The 21,052-nt window shown below is 32.0% G+C and overlaps 1 protein-coding gene across 4 annotated transcripts; it reads left to right on the plus strand.

Annotated features, from left to right (window-relative positions):
- Nucleotides 1–3,040: 3,040 nt before the first annotated feature.
- On the plus strand, nt 3,041–20,585 carry LOC114127754 (uncharacterized). 4 transcript variants are annotated; one of them, XR_007605523.1, is made up of 15 exons: nt 3,041–3,265; nt 3,320–3,984; nt 9,323–9,742; nt 9,804–9,881; nt 9,951–10,003; nt 10,584–11,047; nt 11,114–11,415; nt 11,496–11,617; nt 11,687–11,876; nt 11,986–12,956; nt 13,964–14,325; nt 14,388–14,704; nt 14,939–16,553; nt 16,624–17,718; nt 18,711–20,585. XR_007605523.1 is itself a non-coding variant. In XM_050205505.1 (15 exons), the coding sequence occupies exons 2-15, from the start codon at nt 3,931–3,933 to the stop codon at nt 17,720–17,722; spliced, it is 6,000 nt and encodes a 1,999-aa protein (XP_050061462.1). In that variant the 5' UTR covers nt 3,041–3,265; nt 3,320–3,930; the 3' UTR covers nt 17,723–20,585. The 4 variants fall into 4 exon arrangements, 1 of the variants encoding a protein (XP_050061462.1); XR_007605525.1 differs by having other exon boundaries at nt 11,690–11,876; XM_050205505.1 differs by having other exon boundaries at nt 11,690–11,876; nt 16,624–17,310; nt 17,355–20,585.
- Nucleotides 20,586–21,052: the final 467 nt, after the last annotated feature.

Genomic DNA, 21,052 nt, shown 5'->3' on the forward strand with positions numbered 1-21,052 from the left:
GACGTGAAGATTTATACTTAGACCAGTAGACCACTTAAACTGCTCAAAGAGTTCTAGCCGATAAACAATGTAAAAATAAATATTGTAAAATCAATTACTATCCATCTTTCAGATTATAATGATATATGATCATAACAACTCTAAAAATACAATTTATTTATCTTAACATATTTCTTATTCGTAAAATCTAATAGGTATTTATTTTATATAGTCTATGTTAGATCATATCCTTATAATTTCAATAGAAAATTTTTATTTTATTTTACCTATATGATAATATTGCATTGTAATTCACTTTCGATTTAAAAAAAAAAAAATCTGAGTGAAAACATGTGGAATTTATCACATATTTATACCAATTCAATTTAAATATTGACTTATATAAATTAATTTATTGAACTAGAGTAATTAAACAATATTAATTCACTAGATTACTGAAAAGCAAAGTAATTATTAATTACTTAGGTCTTAGACAAAGAATTACATTAAATTATTAAAAAAAATTTTCTAGCAAAAAAGATTAGATGAAATTAAAACATTAATTTGTCAAATTAAAATTATTAAATTACCTAAATTATATTCCTAAAATAGCAACAACTAATTGTAATACTTATTTTCTTTTATTTCCCAATTTTAGATTCTGAACGGAGCAATACATGTATTAATTTTATAATGATATGTAGTTTTTATTTTGGGTGTTTGAGTACACCATAACTCGTTGAAATAATGTTTCAGTTTAAGACTTTAGGGGTGATTTTTGAATGGCAAAGTGAATTTCCTTGGTGCATTATAGTGGTTAAAAGTAAAAAGTTTCCAGTACTTTTCATAAAAATCGGGAAATTTTTACTCAAAACCAGTTTTCGACAAAATCGATTTTTTGTATAGTTGTAACTCAAAAACAAATCACTGTAAATACTTGACATTTTTATTAAATTTTTATACTAGAATTATCTATGCACAGTTTAATTTTCAAAATAATCTGGTTTTTGAGTTACCACTACATAAACAACTGGAATTTTTGATTTTTTTTAAGTATTTATTTTTGAAATGTCGATAAAACAACTATGGGTGCTCAAAAAATCTTGTAAACTTAATACAAGGTTTTTTTTAAGTTGTTCTTATTGTAATTAAAAGAAATCAAAAACCATGAGTCACAATTTTTTTATAAGCGTTTAAAATTTAAATTTTTATGAAATACCTACGTAGAAATCGAGAAAATTTACAAGTAATTTTGATGTTGAAAATTTATAAAATATTTGTTTTTATATCTAAGATTAAAAAATTCAACACTAAATTTTCTATAAGTTTTCCTTTAAATAGATATTAAGAAAACTCGAAGCGTCATTACAGGAAAATATGTTATATGAGCGACTGATGTTTTACGAAATTACGTAATAATAACGATTTGTCCTCCTCAAATAAAGAAGAGAGACAAATGTCAAGATATTTTATTATTTTTGAAAAAAGTGTTTAAAGAATAAATGACAAAATGTTAATTAGATAGTAATTGTATTATTATTTAATTTTTTTAATAACAATTTTCTTTTTGATTATACCATTTCTTAAAATAATTTTTATAATAATAATAATTTTTAATTTTTAAATTAGTTTTTTGATTATACAGTCATTACGAACTCTTAAAATAATTTTTAATAATAATATATTTTTCAATTTTAAAAATTGGTTTTTCTTTGTCTTTACACCCAATACTTTTAGAGTCTCTACTAGTTATTATAACACATATTATAAGTAATTAAACGAGAAACGTGTATATATAAATTATCGTAACGATATGTATTTAGTATATACCTATAGTTTATATATAAAGTATATAAAATAAATTGCCGCAATTTGTATAATGTACCTTATCGGTTTTGTCGCAGATTGTGTAATCTTAATTATTTTTTGCCACAGTTTACATATCGACTTTTAGAAAAAGGTAAATTTTGCTGCAGTTTACCATCTCCTGTAGAAAATATATATCCTAGGCTGACAAATCATCTCCTTTCAGAATCGTTTTTCGTAAAGAATGATGATATCTACCTATAATCATTGCATTCAAATTTAACACGCCCATTATAGTGAGTAGAGTTACCTACTCTGTAGTCGAGGTCCATTCGATACCTATACTATACAGCAAAGCGTTACCCATTTGACCACCTTTTTTTTTTGTATTTTAACATTATTTAAACTATTAAAATTAAGTACTTTCATAAAAATAAGGAAAAAAATATAGAAAACAATGTATCTAATATTATAAATATAAACTATTAATTATTATATTAAATGTATTATTCAAGGTAACGATGCTCGTAAAATACAATTAGTTTACTACATTTTAAGAACAGATTCAAAAGAAGGCTTCTGGGCGGTGTACATTGATGGCGAAGAACCAAAAAGCTAAAAGTTGTACATCCGTTACTTTTTAAATTGTTTTATAGTCTATCTGAGGTCCCATGTGTGATTTACTGCAGTGTCGATTTTTTCATTTTACCAAGTAGTAAAACCACTATTTTCTACTTTTATTCTAATTCAATTTTTATGCGCATTATCGCCATTATTATAATGTTTAATACGACTACATGTGTTAAGCAAGTACAAATACGATGTAAAAAATATTTGCTTGGACATAAAACATAAAACGCGCAAATACACTAAGTAATCGCATACGCGTCCGCGTAATTATTGTATTTATATTATTTTACATTAATTATACTCGTGTTTAGTGTGTAATATATCTTACTTATGCTGTATAATACGATGAGACATGTGTATGTATTTTTTTTTAAACGGCAATAAATTAACAGTATTTTTTATCGTTACCTACCTACGTACGCGCTTATAAGTCTTGTGTACTCGTAGTCAATATATGAGTACCTACGTTTACAATACGGGAGAAAAAAACCGTTCAATTACGTCAACGATATATTTTGTTATCGAGTATAATAGTGGGTGGTACCTCACATAATAGAGGAGTATATAGGTACTATACGTGATCGGCGGCACCTCATATTTTTAAACGCGTCATGACACGGCGTACGACAATATATACCTACAAGCGAGAATTGGAAAATTTACATTTATAGCCTTCCCGGTAAACCGCTCGGTCGTTTATGGCGTATTGGACTTTTGGCTTACGCAGACCGTCGTCGTCGCGATCGTCAACTCTGCGCACGGATAAATAATAACAATCGTAAAAAAAAAAAAAAAACGACGTGTAGGCGGCGTACACGGGCTGCAGGCGATGGCATACGCTGGCACAAAGGTAGTAAATAATCCTAATAACATTATCATAATAATATATATTTTGTTATCGCAGGACGCGCGAGTCGGCGGCATCGGTGCGAGGATCGCGTACGACGCGGCGGAATACACGTAAAATCTATATTTAGGGCTCTCGCCGCCGCCGGCGGTGGCGCTTGGTCGTCACGTCGGCGCTGTGCGTTCGGCTCACACACTGTCCGCCGCCCGATGCGCTTTTACACGATCGTCATCCCTTTCCGCGACTTTCGCTCCGGACGTCCCCGTGCCGTTAACACGCAGCATCCTGTTATCAACAGCTCTCTCTCAGTTTTCTCTCTCTCTCTCTCTATAGTTTTCTTTCTCTCTCTCTCTCTCTCTCTCTCTATATATATATATATAGTTTTCTCGCACACGGTCAAAGTGTACCGGTGGCGCTCCTAACATTATACGACAGAGTGCCGCGGTCATGCGTCACCCGTCCGCCGCCGCCGCACGAGTCCGATAAAATACCGACGTACGAACGGCGACCGTAAACACAACGATGCTGACCGCGCCGGGTGAACGAGACGCGGCGTCGTCGCGTTCGATTGACAATATCGTTGGTTGAGCGCGAACGGCAATCGCCACTGCAGACGCCGTCGTCGACGACGCCGCCGCCGCCGCAGCCGACCGATCCGACCCGCGACCATGGCGACCGAATACCGACAACGTCCAGGCATGGGCGACCATTTCGACGACGAGGTAAAAAACGCACGATATTAATTTATATACGCACGATAATATCGACGACGATGATATAATACGCCTGAGACACGACAGTCCCCCTAGGAATCTGGACATCGTTGATGATTATTAGTAATATAATATGCGTTATGAATTTATAATATATATATATATATACATGATAATAATAATATGCACTGTATAGCCGCGAGAGAAACGCGTGTTGAATAAGCGATGCTGACTGCAGTGTATGATGATGTGGCGAGAGAAACTATACCTAATACCTATGTATTGCACCAAAAACGTTATCCGCTGCAGCAGAATATGACGTGTATACGTGCGCCGATATGATTAAAAAAACGTTAAGCGACCTGTTTTTTCCTTCTTACAATCTTGTTGAAACCTTTTGAATAATTCGATGACTTACGCTAAATTACGTATTAACGCTTTTGAATTTCTATAAATATTCACATTCATTATATATATTATAGATACCTGCAATGTATATTGCTACGACAATATATACTATATAAAATATAGTACAATTTCTTCAAATTTTAATACTCTTATTCGTCCCTCGTTCTAAGTCATTAGTATATGTCATAACATAGATACTAGACAGATAGTTAATTCGACTTTTTAAAAAACTTCCAATATGCTTCAACGAATACTAAAATTATTTATTTGCAAAATCGGTTTGTTTTTCAAACGCGAATTCAAAATTCTCCGTCGTACACCATAATGCGCAGTAAACAAGTATTAGTAATATTAGTACACAAATTCACTTGACCCACAGACATATCATACATATTATGTGTTAGTATTATTCATAAATGATTTCGATCTGTATAACCTTCAGGTATGGTTTTCTACATATCCCAAGTATTAAGAGGGGTGAAAATATTTTACGAAGGTGCACATACAGCACATCTCACTTTTTTTCTGTTGATATAGGTAAGTTACCTACGTGAGAAATAATTTTAGGTGCTATTATACACTTTATACCAATATATCAAATTATTTTTAATATAACTGTCTTATGTTTTGATGGCCATGATGAGTGATGGTTATTTGAGTTAATGCGTATATTTACACAGTTGCACATGCCAGGGGCGACCGCCCGCCACTCGTAAAACTGTCATTGATAATAATAACAATAATAAAATTTGATATATATGTCGATGACGACATATGATATTTAGGTGACGACGGGGTGGAAAAAATAGTACAATAGAATATAGAGAGACGATTTTAATCGTATAAATGGTTTTTCTTTTGGTAGTCGGGAAATTATAGGTATAACTAGATAACTGCGATTATACCTTTATGTATACCTATACACTCGCGCGGTTGACGAATTATTATAGGTATATTATAATATGATTGGCTAGGTTAGGTTAGGTTAGGTTTATTATTTACATGACATGTAACTATGATACATTAGCATATTGGTAATATTATGTAAGTAGGTAATAGGTTCACCTATGTCGCTATGTAATAGACAGTAGACAACCCGAAAAATCGATAACTGAAAATATACTATTTTCACGTAAACCGCATTATACTCGCGCACATCTCTGCACAGGAGTACAGGACAATGATATCTATATATTTAAATGGCTTATGGCATTGTCAATACATACCTAAGTATATTATATTATATTTTATCCATCAGAGGTCAAAAGGAGAATTTCTCGTTAGGTGAAAACTATATTTATACGTCATATTTGTCAGGAAAATGTTTTCACTTATAATTTATTTTTCAGTTGGTTTTTTTATTTTTGCACTGGCAAACTTATAGGTACGTTGTTTCGATGTTTTAACATAATATAATTAAGTAGATGCAATACACAATATAAAACCTCGGAAAGAACTTATTATAGATGTATATATATTCAATATTGTATAGTACATATTATATTTTATATGTATATATATATATATTTTTTTTTTTTTTGATTAAAAAATATTGATTCGTGACTAATGAAATACGAAACCATATTTTTCAATAAACAGAGTAAAGCAATTATGGAATACAAAACGTCATTACATATTTTTATGATGAATAATGGAATCACTTTCAATAAAGTGATTTAATAAATTTTTATCAATCAATTAAGAGTACTTATTAAAGCAGTTAATATTTTTTAATAATGATTTTCAATCTATAATATTATTTTAGATAGCACATGTAGACTATTTCTGTTTTTGACAATCGTTGTTTTAAAATATGATTTTATTTTATTATTATTTTTTTTTTTAATAAGATTTTAAAATGCTGAATAAGTAATATTATATTAGAATTAAAACATGTATCACCCTGGCAAAAGTATTTTTCCTAACCTTTAAAATATAAATAATAGCTATACCTACAGAACAACCATTTATTTGCATTGAGTTACATAAGTAGAAACTAAAAACCACACTAAATATTTACTAAATTTTGCTTCTAAATAAAAATTATAATTAGAGCGCGCGCGGATTTTTATGTAATCGCATATTTTTGCCTTTCACATTTTTGGATTTTTGTCAATAATCTTTAAAAATTATAATTGCTTGAAGTATTGAAGATATTGTCGACATTTATTTTTTGCATATTTCTGCATATTTAATGTTTATTGCATAATTTTGCATATTTTTACATGTTAAACCGAACATTTGAAGAAAAAAATGTATAAAATAATATTTTTTCAAGTAGAAATATTAAAAATATTTTTTTTTAGCATTAAATCATAACTAAAATAAAGATAAGATGAATAATCGATTACGATAAACGTTTGTGTATAGTGTATACCTACTTATAATCTTAATTTATCTTGCTGTAAAAGTCAGTTATCGACATACCAATTAGTTACGTCGTTTGTCGTTTAGTCCATAAATTGTGAACATGCCAAAATAAGTAGTTCGATTTAAAACAAAATTTGAGTATGAATTTTCTCAGCAAACAATGACTTAATGTTTAAACTTTACTGGTTTTCACTACTGACAGAAAAATAGTATTTTTCAACCCTTATTATGGAAAATCTATTGTTTGTGATTTAAAAAAATAGGTAAATGGGTACCGCTCTGCTGTACATTAGGTGCCGTGTGGATCACTATTATATATTATAGGAGTGTTAAATTTGAATCCAATGATAGTTATCATTGTATAGTGTATACGAATAACGATTCTGAACGAAGATGATTTATCAGCTTAGGATATTATTTCCAGTGGTTGGTGAAAAAGGTGGTTTATGTTTTAATGACCTAAATAGGTACATCAAAATTTAAGTTCTTTTATAACTATTGTAAGCTCAACTTATGAAAAATCTTGTATTCAATTTTCAATTCTTAGCTACTTATGCAACATTTTTTATGAATTATACCTACAAAATAATTTGCAAATATTCATGATTTTGACGAATTTTTGTCAATATTTGAACTTAAAATATTAATAAAAAAAATTGTGCCAATGTATTTTTATTATTTTTAAATCACTATAAAAGTAACTTATGAGAAACTTTGTATAAAATTTTCAAGTATTTCTATTGAGCCAAAAAAATTTATCGAAACTTCAAAAAAATTTTCAGAAATTTGAAAATTTCAGTTGTCTATAAATAGTTCAAAAAAAGTCAAAATATTTTGAAAATTAAATCATGTAAAGAAAATGCCAATCTAAATAACTGATGAAATTTTCAAGTATCTACGACTTATACTTTTTGATAATAACAAATATTTAAAACCGTTTGAGGATAAATCTTTCGTTACGCTATTTCGTAAAAATTTAAAATTCAAACGCACTTAAAATTTTTCCTATAATGATGCTTCGAATTTTCTCTATGGATACTTGAAGGAAAACTTACGGAAAACTTAGTGTTTTATTTTTAATCCTTAGTTATTAACACAACAAATTTAATAATTTTTCAACTTCAAAATTACTTGCAAATTTTCGCGTTTTCGACAGATTTCGTAAAAATTTGAACTATAAATGCTTAAAAAAAAAAATTGTGACAAACGATTAGCTACAATAAGAACAACTCGTAAGAAACCTTGTATGAAATTTTCAACACTTTTTGGTCATCTAAAATTTTTTTATCGACACAAAAATCGAAAATTTCAGTGGTCTACAAATTACTCAAAAAAAATCAAAAGTTTTTGAAAATTTAACTGTGTATAGATAACACTACCATTAACATTTGGTAAAAAATTCAACTAATTACAGTGATTATTTTCTGAATTACAACCATATAAAAAATCGATTTAGTCGAAAACTGGTTTTACGTAAAAATTCCCGTTTTCCGTCATTTTTTTTTTTGTTTTTCTCGATTTTTTTGAAAACTGTTGGAAAATGTTTACTTTTGACCTCTATAATGCACCAAGGATATTCACTTCACTTTGCTATCGGAAACCACCCCCAAAGTTTGAAATTGAAGCATTGTTTTGACTAGTTATGCTGTACACAGACACAAAAACAAAAAAAAAAAAAAAAAAAACATCATTATAAAATCAATACATTCGTCACTTCGTTCAGAATCTAAAATACATTAAATTGTTCAGAAAATTTCCTAAATTTTGTTTTTCATTAAATATTTAAATAATTAATTTTTTGTTAATAAATTATTTATTTTTATTATTATTTAATTTGTAAATTTTAAATAAATAATTAAAAAATTCTTGTATATTTGTAGTATATTTTCATGATTTGTACTGCATACTATATGGCATATTTCCATATTTTTTAATGCATAAAATCCAAGCTCTAATTATAATAGTAGGCAATACAAAATCAATAATAAAATGTATTATTTAACAGAAGAAACAAAAAAATAATTTTAGCGAATTCTATTGATTTATGATACCGTATAAACTATCAAATATTATCTTAAACATACCAACCTAATCATAACACCTATTTACGAGGAATTATTTATCATTTAATAGAGTATTTTCATTTATATGTTATAAGACGTACCTATAAAACATTTTGAAATTTTGAATACTATATTTTCCACGTAACAATAAAACATTGATTGTGAAATTGTTAAAACACATATCACATTTCAATATTCATAATTTTTTCTTACGAAATAATCACAGAAAAAAATCTATAAAATAGTTAATAAACTAATAACTAATAAAAATACACAAATAAAATAACCGATAACTGTAGGTAATTGACTAATATAAGTACTTGATAAGTAATAAATGACTAATAAATTACGTACGTATAATTACGTAGGTAAATATTATGAAATATTTATATCATTCAAAACAAATCACAGGAATCTAATGTTATTATAAAAAAATACCTTCATCATTATCGCTTATATCAAAATGTAAATATCACGATAAAATAATTTATTTCGCCAATTTTTAGGATCTTGTGATGAGTTCGGCCCAACAGCGACGAAACTGGCGTGGGATACTCATTGCATTAATGGTGATCGTCGCGGTTTTAGCTATGATAGTAACGTCAGTAGTCTTATTGACTCCACCTCAACCAGAAGAACTGTTGGACTCATACTCGGACTTGGAAAATGGTGACAGAACTGGCTCGGACTACTATTACAACCAACGAGCGAACGATGAACTTTGGTGGCGTCACCGAGGTATGAGGACACTACGTTTATCGGATATACTGTCAGATTCTGCTAACATAAAAGTATTCAACGGCACGTGGATTTCTGGTACTGAGATATTTTACGTGACCGGTTCTGGTGACTTGGCCATTATGGAAATTATGGCAGACGGTATTACACAGACTACTCGCCGCATAATGTCTAAAAAAATGTTACAGGTGCCTATTTTAATAACATAAACATGAATGTTTTATGAAAAGTGGACTATTTTTCTTTTAGAAATTAAAAGGTCTTCTGGTGTCATTCGAGCTATCACCTGATCGCAACCATGTGCTCATAGGTCATCAGGCAAAAAAAGTAATAATTATACCTTTAAAACAATAATAAACACTTAAAACTTCTAATTACCTATTAATTTTCATACAGTTGTTCAGATATTCAAAAAGAGCACGTTATACGGTGTACACTGTGTCAACCAGGTTAGTACCTATTATTTGAATAGTTATTAAGCACTTTCCCGTGTTAAGTATTTATTGCATTTATTATTATCTATTTATGGTTAAGTCTAAAAGTTTTTATATTTAAATTCCAAAATTATTGTCTAATAAAATCTAGGTATAATGATTATTTAATAGTTTAACAGCACATTTTAACCATAGTGAACTATAACATATTTTTATATTAAATGTTTGGGCATTTTCAGAAACAAAATGTATAGAAATGTAGGTACTTATATCTTATATTGGTACAAAAAACCATAACAATTTAAATTATGGTTATTTTAATGTTTTATATTATTAATGTCAATGTTAAAATTAAATTTCTAGCAAAAAAATCCTAGATTTAATTTGCTTACAATATTTTTAAAATAATAAAATGGTTTTCACAAATACTAGAAAATAAGTATTTCATTTTATTTTTATTTTTAATTTAAAGAAAAATGTTTGTTATACGTTTAAACTCTTTTTTAACCATACTTTTTAATAATTTGGAAGCAAAAGTATATTAGATTTTAATTCGTGAAGGAAAATATGATAATCATTATATTTATTTTTCTAGACAAATGACTCCTGTAACGTTAGAAGTTCATGGAAATTACGGAAACGAAACGACTTTTACTGATCTACAGCCGTATTTGTTACACGCTCAGTGGCATAAGATTTCGACAACGACCGAGAAAAGTGTAGAGTCAATGGCATTGATCGTCGTGTATCGATACGATGTGTTCTATATTCCATGGTCAATGAAAATATCAACAACTACCCCAAGTACCAACATTGGAAAAACTAATGTCACAGTAAATTCTCAAACGTCAAACGTCACCAATTCCTCGTTAACGCCTCTTTCCACTCCATCTCTAAACGATAAATACGACGATGGTGATGACAACAACACGTCTTCTAACAATATGACATGGAAGCCATGGCCTCACGGTCCAGTGCGCAGAATCACCACATCTGGGGCTGGTACATCGGTTGCCGCTGGGGTTGTTAGCAACGGTGTAGCTGATTATCTGTATGAAAGTAAGACATTATATTTTAAATATTTTTGAATATAAACATTAAATATATACATTATTATTGGTAAAGTGGAGATATTGAAGAGATCCCCAGCCATATGGGCATCATCCGGCCGGTACTTGATGTATGCAACATTTGATGATCGTCGGGTGGGAGAATATAAGTATTCGGTTTACACGAAAAGCGGACAACAACGTGATGACGTCGATGAAGGCGATGCCGAAAAACATTCTAAACAGCGAAAACTGAAACGACGCAGGAGGCGTTCAAGGCGAAATTCAAAATCTGCAGAAACACCAGACATGACGGAAGATGACGGAACATCTGATTATTATTTGTACCCACGTATAAGAACTCTAAAATATCCAAAAGTAAGTTATATTTTATGAAAAATATTAGAAAGAAATTATAGTTAATAATTTAAAATAATAATAAATTTTACTGTAACTAGGCAAACACGCCAAATCCCGTCGTCACTTTGTCGGTGATCGTAAATCTTGATCAACTAGAAAATCCGCAAATACAACCAAAAATACGTATCTTGACACCACCACCGATTTTTCAATACACAAAGTGAGTGATACAAACCTAAATAGTTGATAATTTAATAAATAGCCGTAATAAATTAAATTTCGTACATAGCAGCGATTACTATTTCACGGCAGTTCAATGGGTGAACGACGGAGGTGTCGGTGGTGGAAGTGGAAATTTAGAAATTGACGATGACAAATCGGGTGCTTCAGCAGCCGAGGTATGCGTCGTATGGCTGAATCGTGCACAAAACACAAGCGTGACGACGCTCTGTAAATCACCCATGTGGATATGTCAAGAGGTACGTGAATTAATACATAGCCACGTATATTATTTATACATATATTATTTTGCATACTACCTAGTACTTGTAGAGTATTTTTAAATGAAAAAATTTTCGTGCATGATAGACTCAAGTAATTAATGCGGTGGGAGCTGTTGGCGGCGGCAGTGGAATAAGAGGAGGACAAGGAAGTGAACCATTCAACAGTGATCACGCTCGTCGTCGATACAGGCGCAATGGCAACGGATCACAGAAATCATCACATGAAGTAAGCCACGATTTAGAAAAAAATAACAGTATCAACGCATCGTCCTCGAATCAAGAAGACAACCGACGTCGCCGTCAATCGCATCAGCACGGTCAACACAAGCATGGCGGTGAACATCAACATAACGGTCACCATAGCCGTCGACGACGAGATGGATACGTTAACACAGGTAGCTACGAAGTTCCGAGAGGACGATATGGTGGCTGGGTGGATGCCACTGTCGGTGGGGCCGGTGGTGGAGTTCCATCAACCGGAGGTGGTGTCAGCGATGGTGACTATCGTGTGGTTTCGTCCACTACTTGGTGGTCAGGAGGACCCAACATAAATGACGGAGGAGAAAACTTCGTAGGCGATGACGGATACGCGGGTATTGCTGGTTTTGGTAACACTGGGACTGGGGCTATGTATTCCATGGCCACTTTGGTTCGTAAGGGATGGGAAACTGGTGACAAAGAACTAACACCCCGAGCGCCGGTGTTCGCAGCGGATGGTCAGGGGTACGTTAGTGTGGCACCGGTACGTGATGATGAGCACAACGACAGCGATGATCAAGACAGTGAAGGAGGGGTGCGTCTCCGACGACCGACCGTAAAACACACCCAGTCGTCTCGCGAGCGAAACTCTAAAAGTCGATTACAGTCGTCAATTGGAAAGTATTATGCGCAGGTGGTGGCTGTAAACATAACGAAGAAGCTATTAGCACCTCTAACGTTTGGTGAATTTGACGACGACAACGACAGCGACAAAGAGGAAAAGAAGAAAAGCAAAGTCAACACTAAAAGTTGGACGGTAGTCAGAATTTTGGCTTGGGACCAACGGACTGATATGATGTAAGTCATTTATTATATTTTTTAATTAATTATTAATAGATGCATTTCTAAACCTAACGGTCAGTTCTAAAACTAAGTTAAGGGGATTGGTGACCGGGATTTCCTGTCTTTGTCTAACACACGTACAACTTAAGAATTCAGACGTGTTTTTTGTCCAACGTACCTCTTGATACAGTAAAGCGATAAGAATTCTAAAAACAGATTTAAATTTTTCGTCAAGTCTACATGAGAACGGTCAGTCCACATTTTTAATATTATCCACCAAAATCCTAAAATCATTATATTACAAATGAGTAATTAAAAAATTGTCATATTTCAATTGTTTAAAAAGTTATATTTTAATATCAAAAATGTCAAAAAAAATTTTTATCGCTTTACTGTATCAAGAGGTACGTTGGACAAAAAACACATCTGAATTCTTATGTTAAGGGTGTGTTAGATAAAGATAGACAATCACCGTCACCAATCCCCTTAATTTTAAGCGAAGAAGTGAAAATTATATTTATTTCATATGAAATTTAGTCAAATCTATTCATGTGTATTGTGTAATGTATACAGTGTACCAACATATTCAGTATTCTGGATTTTGTTAGATCTTTTAATGATATTTGCTTAAAGCTATATAGAATAAGAGGCCTACTACAAAAAATTAATACCATAACTTATTTGAAGTAAACTATCGAGAAACATTACTAATATAAACAATACTAAAAATTGTCGCGGTCATTATCACAACGACCGCGGCGTCTTTATCGACATCCATGTGAGCGCGACCGACAACCTGTATGACCGCCTGTGGCGACAGTTTTTTCTTGTCCGTCTTCGATGTAGCACGACCCATATTGTTATTGTTATTTATTGTATTATAATCAAGTTACAAGTGAATATCAACACAAGTGTTTGCTATTTCAAATCACTCGACACCTACACTATTGAAGAAAAATTAATAATATAACTTTTAGCCATATTATACTCTTATATTTTTTTTTCCTCATCGCATTTTGTAGATACTTTCTTGGCATACCATCTGGTCGTGGCACACCACACCATCGTCATTTGTACGCAGTAAAGTTTACATCTGCTTCTTCATCTACAATAAACACTGATGCCGGTTATCGAATGGGACACTATCATCAACAACAGTTCCGTAAAACTTACCGTCATAGCAATCGAAGTAGGCCAATATGTCTAAGCTGCGATATAGGTTTAACCGACAATGTAAGACGACGCGAGCGTCGTGAATTTGCTGGAAAACAGAACCGAATGGACGAGGCACGAGACGATCGGTTGAGGCAGCAACAACGAGAACGATGGGAAAATCGAAAGGAAGAAGAAGAAGATAATGAAGAGGAGGCTGCCACTGCAGAAGGTAATAAATTCTCCCAAATCATCAAGATAACGTAATATTTATAGTTTATAATTTCCGTGCAGAAGCAGAACGTCGTCAGCAACGAAATCGTCGACAACAGCAACGAGAAATTCAAAATCGTGGTTTGCTGAGGCACTGCACATACTTCGATGCCCAATTTTCCCGGGATGGTAGCCATTATGCTTTAATATGTCTGGGCCCATCAGTTCCATACGTGACATTGCACAGAATCATATCAGATGAAATTAACAATGCTGATGATGGTAGTGGCAGTGGTGATGAACCAGATAATATTCCACTGACTACACAGAAAACTCCTCAAGAATCTTCCTACTCCTTTGAATTAATTGCTCTTTTAGAAAATAACACTCGTCTTCAGGTAATACTTTAAAGGTACATTTTCCCTGCAGCTTCCAGGCGCAGAGCTAGTCCAGACTAGTAGTGCGTCCGGACGCACTACGATGTTTTCCAACGCGCTACGTTAAATAACGGCCACATATAAAATGCATGTATCTAGAGTAACAATGCATCTGGCACTGCAGGAAAAACGTACCTCGAGACTATTTTCTAAGACAATATGATAATATTATAAAATTTTATACGAATTTTACAGGATAAATACACGAATCGAGTATTGCTACCGGGTACCAGAACTTTCCAGTTAAGACTTTCCGGTGGTCGTAAATTGACCACTTCAGGAGGCTTACATTTTAACGACCCACTTGCTGCTGCTGATTATTATAGCAATGGTGGAGATCATCAACAACAATTTTCGACTAATAATAAACGTCCGGATTCAGATCCCTTGACTGTAGCGCAAGTTAGATTGTATCTACCATTAGGAGTTTATGATCCTGAGGCTGACCCTCGCCCAGAATTTATGTCAAATCATATTAGAAAAACTGGTAAATCTGATAATGTTGATGTTAATAATATTGAAGTAACTACTAAAACCAGTGACAGCTCTTCGTCTAAGCACAGTCGTCGACGACGACGACGCTCATCATCGTCTTCATCTTCCACACATGATAACAATGATAATAGTGGAGATGGGTCAAAACGACAACGACGACCACGCAAAAAACAACGTCAACATCGTTTTAAAAAGTTATATCCTATGCTTGTGGTAGTAAACTCCGACCCGGGGTCACAGGCTATCACTGATCGATTTGCTGACAGATTAGGCTATACGACAGGATTACTATGCTCAGGTTCATTAGGTAGAACACTATCGAGCTCTAATGGGAGAACTTCAGCTAGCTCAAGATACGGTGGGAATGAATGGGATCGTCAACGACAGAGAGGACGTCGGGGTCGCCGTTCTCCAACAACTAGATATTATTCATCCGGACATTCGGATGACTACAATGACGACTCGTATGACTACGATCAAAATAATGACGACAATACTAATAATAATGAGTATGTGGTGGCCGTAATAGATACAGGACGAGGGACGTGGGCTCGAGGTTATGAGTCATTATTGGCCTTAAATTATGGGGATGTCAATGACGGATATGGAGATGATAGCGGTGAAGGCGATGTTGGAACAGGCGGACTTCTTGGTAGTGCTGACCTTCGAGATCAATTGGAAGCAGTCGAGTACTTGCTTTCAAGCTCTACCGCTACTAGCGATAGTTTTAAGGACAGTGGTCAGGGGTATTACAGCGAAGATCGCCCAAGAGGTAGTGGCAGCCGTGACCGTTCTAGATGGTTCTCACCGACTTCGCAGTCAAATAGAAGATATTATAGCGATGATGATGACTATTATAATGGCGGTGAAGAATATGATGATAGCAATGATAATAATGACAACGAAGATTACTATTATTATTACTACAGCAATGACGGAGATAATGGTGACTATGGTGATGATAATCGAGGAGATAATTTTTACAGAGATGACGGTGGTAAAAGAAGTCGTAAAGATCGACGAAGTGCCAGTGACACTAAAGCAAACAGTGAGGCACTGCGGTTGCCATATGTGGATGCAAGTAGAGTAGCATTATTGGGCGGCGGACCAACATCGCCTTCAACTCCATCATCAATTTATGGTGGATATGCGGCTACTCGGATGGCTTTATGGCAAACCATTTATGGTGGTGCACCCATTGAGAAAAAAAGTGATGAATCTGGTGATAGAGGAAATAGAAAAGAACCTGTGGCTATTCGCTCTTCGTTCAAGTGTGCTGTAACTATGGCGCCTGTATGTTCATGGCGCTTATATGGTGAGTATTTTATTTAATTTATTTTCTTTGGTTAGTGTGTAATATTAACGATCTTTGTTGTATGTTATAGTTTCAGCATTTGCTGAACGTTACTATGGCTATTATGGTGAAAATGATAGAGATAATTGGATGTCATATGACCGTTCAGATTTAATACCATTAACACCTTCATTTAATGATTCGTCATTGTCACCGTCTTCATCTGGAAAAGGAATAAACTTATTAGTGATGCATGGTACTGCAGACACTACAATACACCCACAGAACTCAATGATGCTAGTTCGAGGAGTTATGCAACAACAACAGCAACAATTTATATCTAATGGATTTGGCAGTGGTATTGGACGCCGAAATAATAATTCAACGACATCCGGAGGACGAGCCACTGGGGGATTTCCAACACGCATTGGAGCCATACGAATATCACAACTAGTGATGCCAGATGCAGACTTGAGTAATTCTAGAATGGCTATAGACGTAGAAAAGGGTTCGCCGATTGACCATCACCATCAACTACTCCACTCAATTTTCGGTCATGTCACACAATATCTGGCCACAGAGTGTTTTACCAGTATAGGCGACGGAAACCGAGGACGGGGCTTTAGAACTCGTAATCGGCGTTTACGAAAACGGAGAAGAAGGAGATGGAGAGCTGGTAATCGAGACCCAGAAAAATTAGAGGACCAACAACAACAGAAGTGGGGAGATGAACACCAAGAACACCAGCGCAACGATAAAAGTAATTCTGGTACTAGCAATGAAAACAGTGGTGGTGGTGGTGGTGTGGTGGTGGTGGTGGTGGTGGTGGTGGTGGTGGTGATCGTAGTTCCGGTGGTAGATACCGTCGACACAATATTGATAGCAATCAGAAAATCCCAGAAAGCAGTTTGAAGAACGACATGGTAGTAGTAAAAACCCAGGTTAGCGACGCTAATGGCGATAATATTAAAAAAAATATCAGTCGGCTCAACGGCTACTTAGGAAATGTAACCATTCTTAATAACACTAAAAACAAGAATAATATTGCCAGTAAGAGAAAAAAAATAGATGACGACGATGAAACAGAAGAATACGACGTAGAAGATGATGAAAATGAGGAAAGCGATGACGAATACTACGACGAAGATGATAATGATGAAGAAGACGACGATGATGACGACGATGAGTAAGTTATGCTGTAACGCCGAAGTAGTAAAATTACCGTGATGATTTCATTAGTGAATTTATAGTCAGTCGAATAATAAAAATATAATAATAGATATAATGAGTAATTAAAAAAGAATATAATCTTAATAGTTAAATTAGATTCTTTAAGAGTATTTCAATTTTAAATTTATATTTTGTTGATAAATCGATTTTATGTAAGTCAACAACAATCAATCAAAAGTGAACAAATGTAAAGACTTATTATAGACAGACTATTAATGTATCAAAATGGTATTAACTATAATTAATAGGTATTATAATTTTTTGGTATTAAATTAATTATATATATAAAAAAAAATATGAGTTTAGTTAACAATGGTATTAATAATTTATGCTTAATACTATGTATAATCTATATTTAAAAAACGTGGTCTATCATCACTTAGAATTCTAATCACCATATATTTTAGGTACCTATTATAAGTATTTATTCGTACACTTACGTATTTTTTAATGTTTAATTTTTTTTAAAAAATTAGGTAAGGTATAGTAATATGTACAATGAAGTTAGGTTAAGCCATATATAGAGTTTACGATATAAATTGGCAGATTTTAGGTTAGATTGATAATTATTTAAATATAATTATTTTCAACATTTCCATGAGAGAGAAGTTTTACATAGTTATTTTTTATTTCTTCCAGATTCAAAAAAAAATTTTAATCTTATTTTTAATATACTTCAACGTTATTAATTTGTTACCCCCCCTCGTTTTTATAAGTGAACATATGTGTATAATTTAGTTAAGAACATATAATGTTTCACTATTATAATAATCAACGGTTTTACAAACTTCTTTTTTACCTTCTAAAAGCCACATGCTACTTTTTGAGAACTGGCCCTAATTCATGTGCCTAAGTCTTCAACACTTTGGTTAACTAGTTAGGTGAATGGTTCTTGGTTAACTAGACAAGTCTAGTTTTGATTGATAATTACTGGCCGGCTTGTTCCAGTTTCGACGCCACCATGTGCAAAAATGCACCATGCCTACTTGCGCGTGCACCAGAACATTAGTTCAGACCCACTGAGCCAAAGGTAATCCCATAAAGTTTCACTATTGATTTTCATAATTAAAGAACTATCATATTTTTAAGACAATATACTACCAATTTCAATATTTATCAAACAGTGTTATTATTTAGTATTTTTATATTCATTAGTTGATATTTAGATTTATGTTTATTGTTGTATAACTCTATAGGTATGATATTTTCTGATCTCTATTCTTATATTAAGTGTGCCTCTTAGGTATCCTTAACTCTCGTCAAATCATTATTTAGTTACATGACGGTGAGTGGAGACCAGCTTGTTGATTTCATAATGGCACTATGTTTTTTAATTATTATATTTTTAGATTAATAAAGTAACATTACTGTTATTACTAAACATCAAGGACCATCGATTTATTAAAAAATATTCTCTTTAAGTCATAAAAATAAATAGCATTGTATATTATATATCTTTTGAAAAAAAAATTATCAAAAAATTAATTTTCCATTTCCAGGGAAAGACTTAAGTAGTAGTAGTATTGGAGTTCCTTTACGAACTATAATATTTTACCATAATTTACAATCACCATTTTTGATATTTTAATAACGTCGTTTATTATACTTATACATAAATTACATGTCAAACAACTTGAATTCTATTGTGGAGAATTAAAATATACAATTTTAGTTTTTTCTATCTTCATTGGTATTTTTAACACCACGTATATTTTAAATTCAAAATCATATCTATTATAATTGTTGTTACTATTACAATATTTTATTATAAGTCCTAAGTGTTAGTTGTTAATTGTTATTAATTAAAATTATTATTATAACATTTTTACCTATATAATACCTATGTATCATAAGTATGGCGATATAAAAATGTAGCATATTAACGAAATAACCAATTAATTTACATACCTATACCTACTTCATACATTCGGGAGAATAATAATTATTAAATATCACTTTTTACATAATTGGAAATGTATAAAACACTATCGTACATTATCCATTATCGGTTATCCATAACTAACCATTTTTATAATATTATTGATATAAATTATTATATAAATGTATTCTGTTAAATAAATCATTCTAATAGTTTTTGAAACATTGATAGATATTGACATAACCAAAGTTGGGTTTGGTAGTTTGGTTGTATTTTTCAAAACACGTAGGTAATACGACATATTCTGATTACTAATATAATTATTATTAATTATTAAAAACTCATTTCTATTATTTTTGTGGTTTGGCCACTTTCCACGTAATGCATAATTTATATCTATTTATAATATATTAGACATTAATTATACTCAAAAGAATTATATTTTATGCGTAACATTAAAACATTTTAGTATCGTCTATTACTTATCTCCTTTTTATTTGATTTATTTATAGAATTAAAATACCTACTTTTTATTAAAAAAAAATTATTGATACTTATATTACTTCATAAACACTTATATACCTACCTACTTACCTATATTATAATATTATTGTTTGAAAAATAGTGTTTAGTGGACCTGTATTTATGTTTGTCATTTTATTTCTTAAATTTTTATCATTGTTATTGTGATAACTTTATTTTTATTCTTTATCATATTATATATTATATATATATTATATTTAGACGGACTAATTAATATTAAGTGTATATTTTTCTGTTTCAATATGACTCTATATTGGTATATTATTACAGACATATAGAATACACGACTATAATATTATACCGTACAATTATTTTATTATTGTCACTGTTATTGTATAGAAGAAATCTAAAAAATATATTATACCGAACTTGAATAATAAAGATTATAATTATTGGTTTTAGTTATTGTCTATTGACTATCCAAAACCGGCCAATATATAATCTCGTACTTACATATAATTACATAAATATATATCATGTATATTATGTGTATACGATTTTATTTTTTCCCGTTAAAATGACACCTTTATTATAACTTATATGATTCAAACTTTGTGGATTTTAAATTTAGTGTTATGATGTTTAAAACTTTTAAGTGAAGAGTATTTCATAATTTATACTCAAATAATAAAACACTTATTATTATTTAGAAATTAATTGAAGATATTGATTTATGATATTTATGATTAAAGTGATAATAGAAAGTCGAACATTTACCGTCCTGTCTGTGACGACCAGTTTATTGTTCATATGAAGACCGTTAAGAGGACGTCGCACCCGTATGTGTTGTCTCCGTCTTACACACGTACGACATGGTAAATTTTCGTTCATCAGTTTCAATAGTGTGCTTTTAGTTTTGATATTCGAA

This window comes from Aphis gossypii, chromosome X (assembly GCF_020184175.1).
Source record: "Aphis gossypii isolate Hap1 chromosome X, ASM2018417v2, whole genome shotgun sequence".
In the NCBI taxonomy this organism is placed as follows: Eukaryota; Metazoa; Arthropoda; class Insecta; order Hemiptera; family Aphididae; genus Aphis; species Aphis gossypii.

Coding starts and splice junctions, on each gene's coding strand:
- LOC114127754 (XM_050205505.1), top strand. CDS start 3,931: ATGGCGACCGAATACCGACAACGTCCAGGCATGGGCGACCATTTCGAC. Junction 10,004..10,583: donor GTGTACACTGTGTCAACCAG/GTTAGTACCTAT, acceptor TTATTTTTCTAG/ACAAATGACTCCTGTAACGT. Junction 17,311..17,354: donor AAGTAATTCTGGTACTAGCA/ATGAAAACAGTG, acceptor GTGGTGGTGGTG/GTGGTGGTGGTGGTGGTGAT.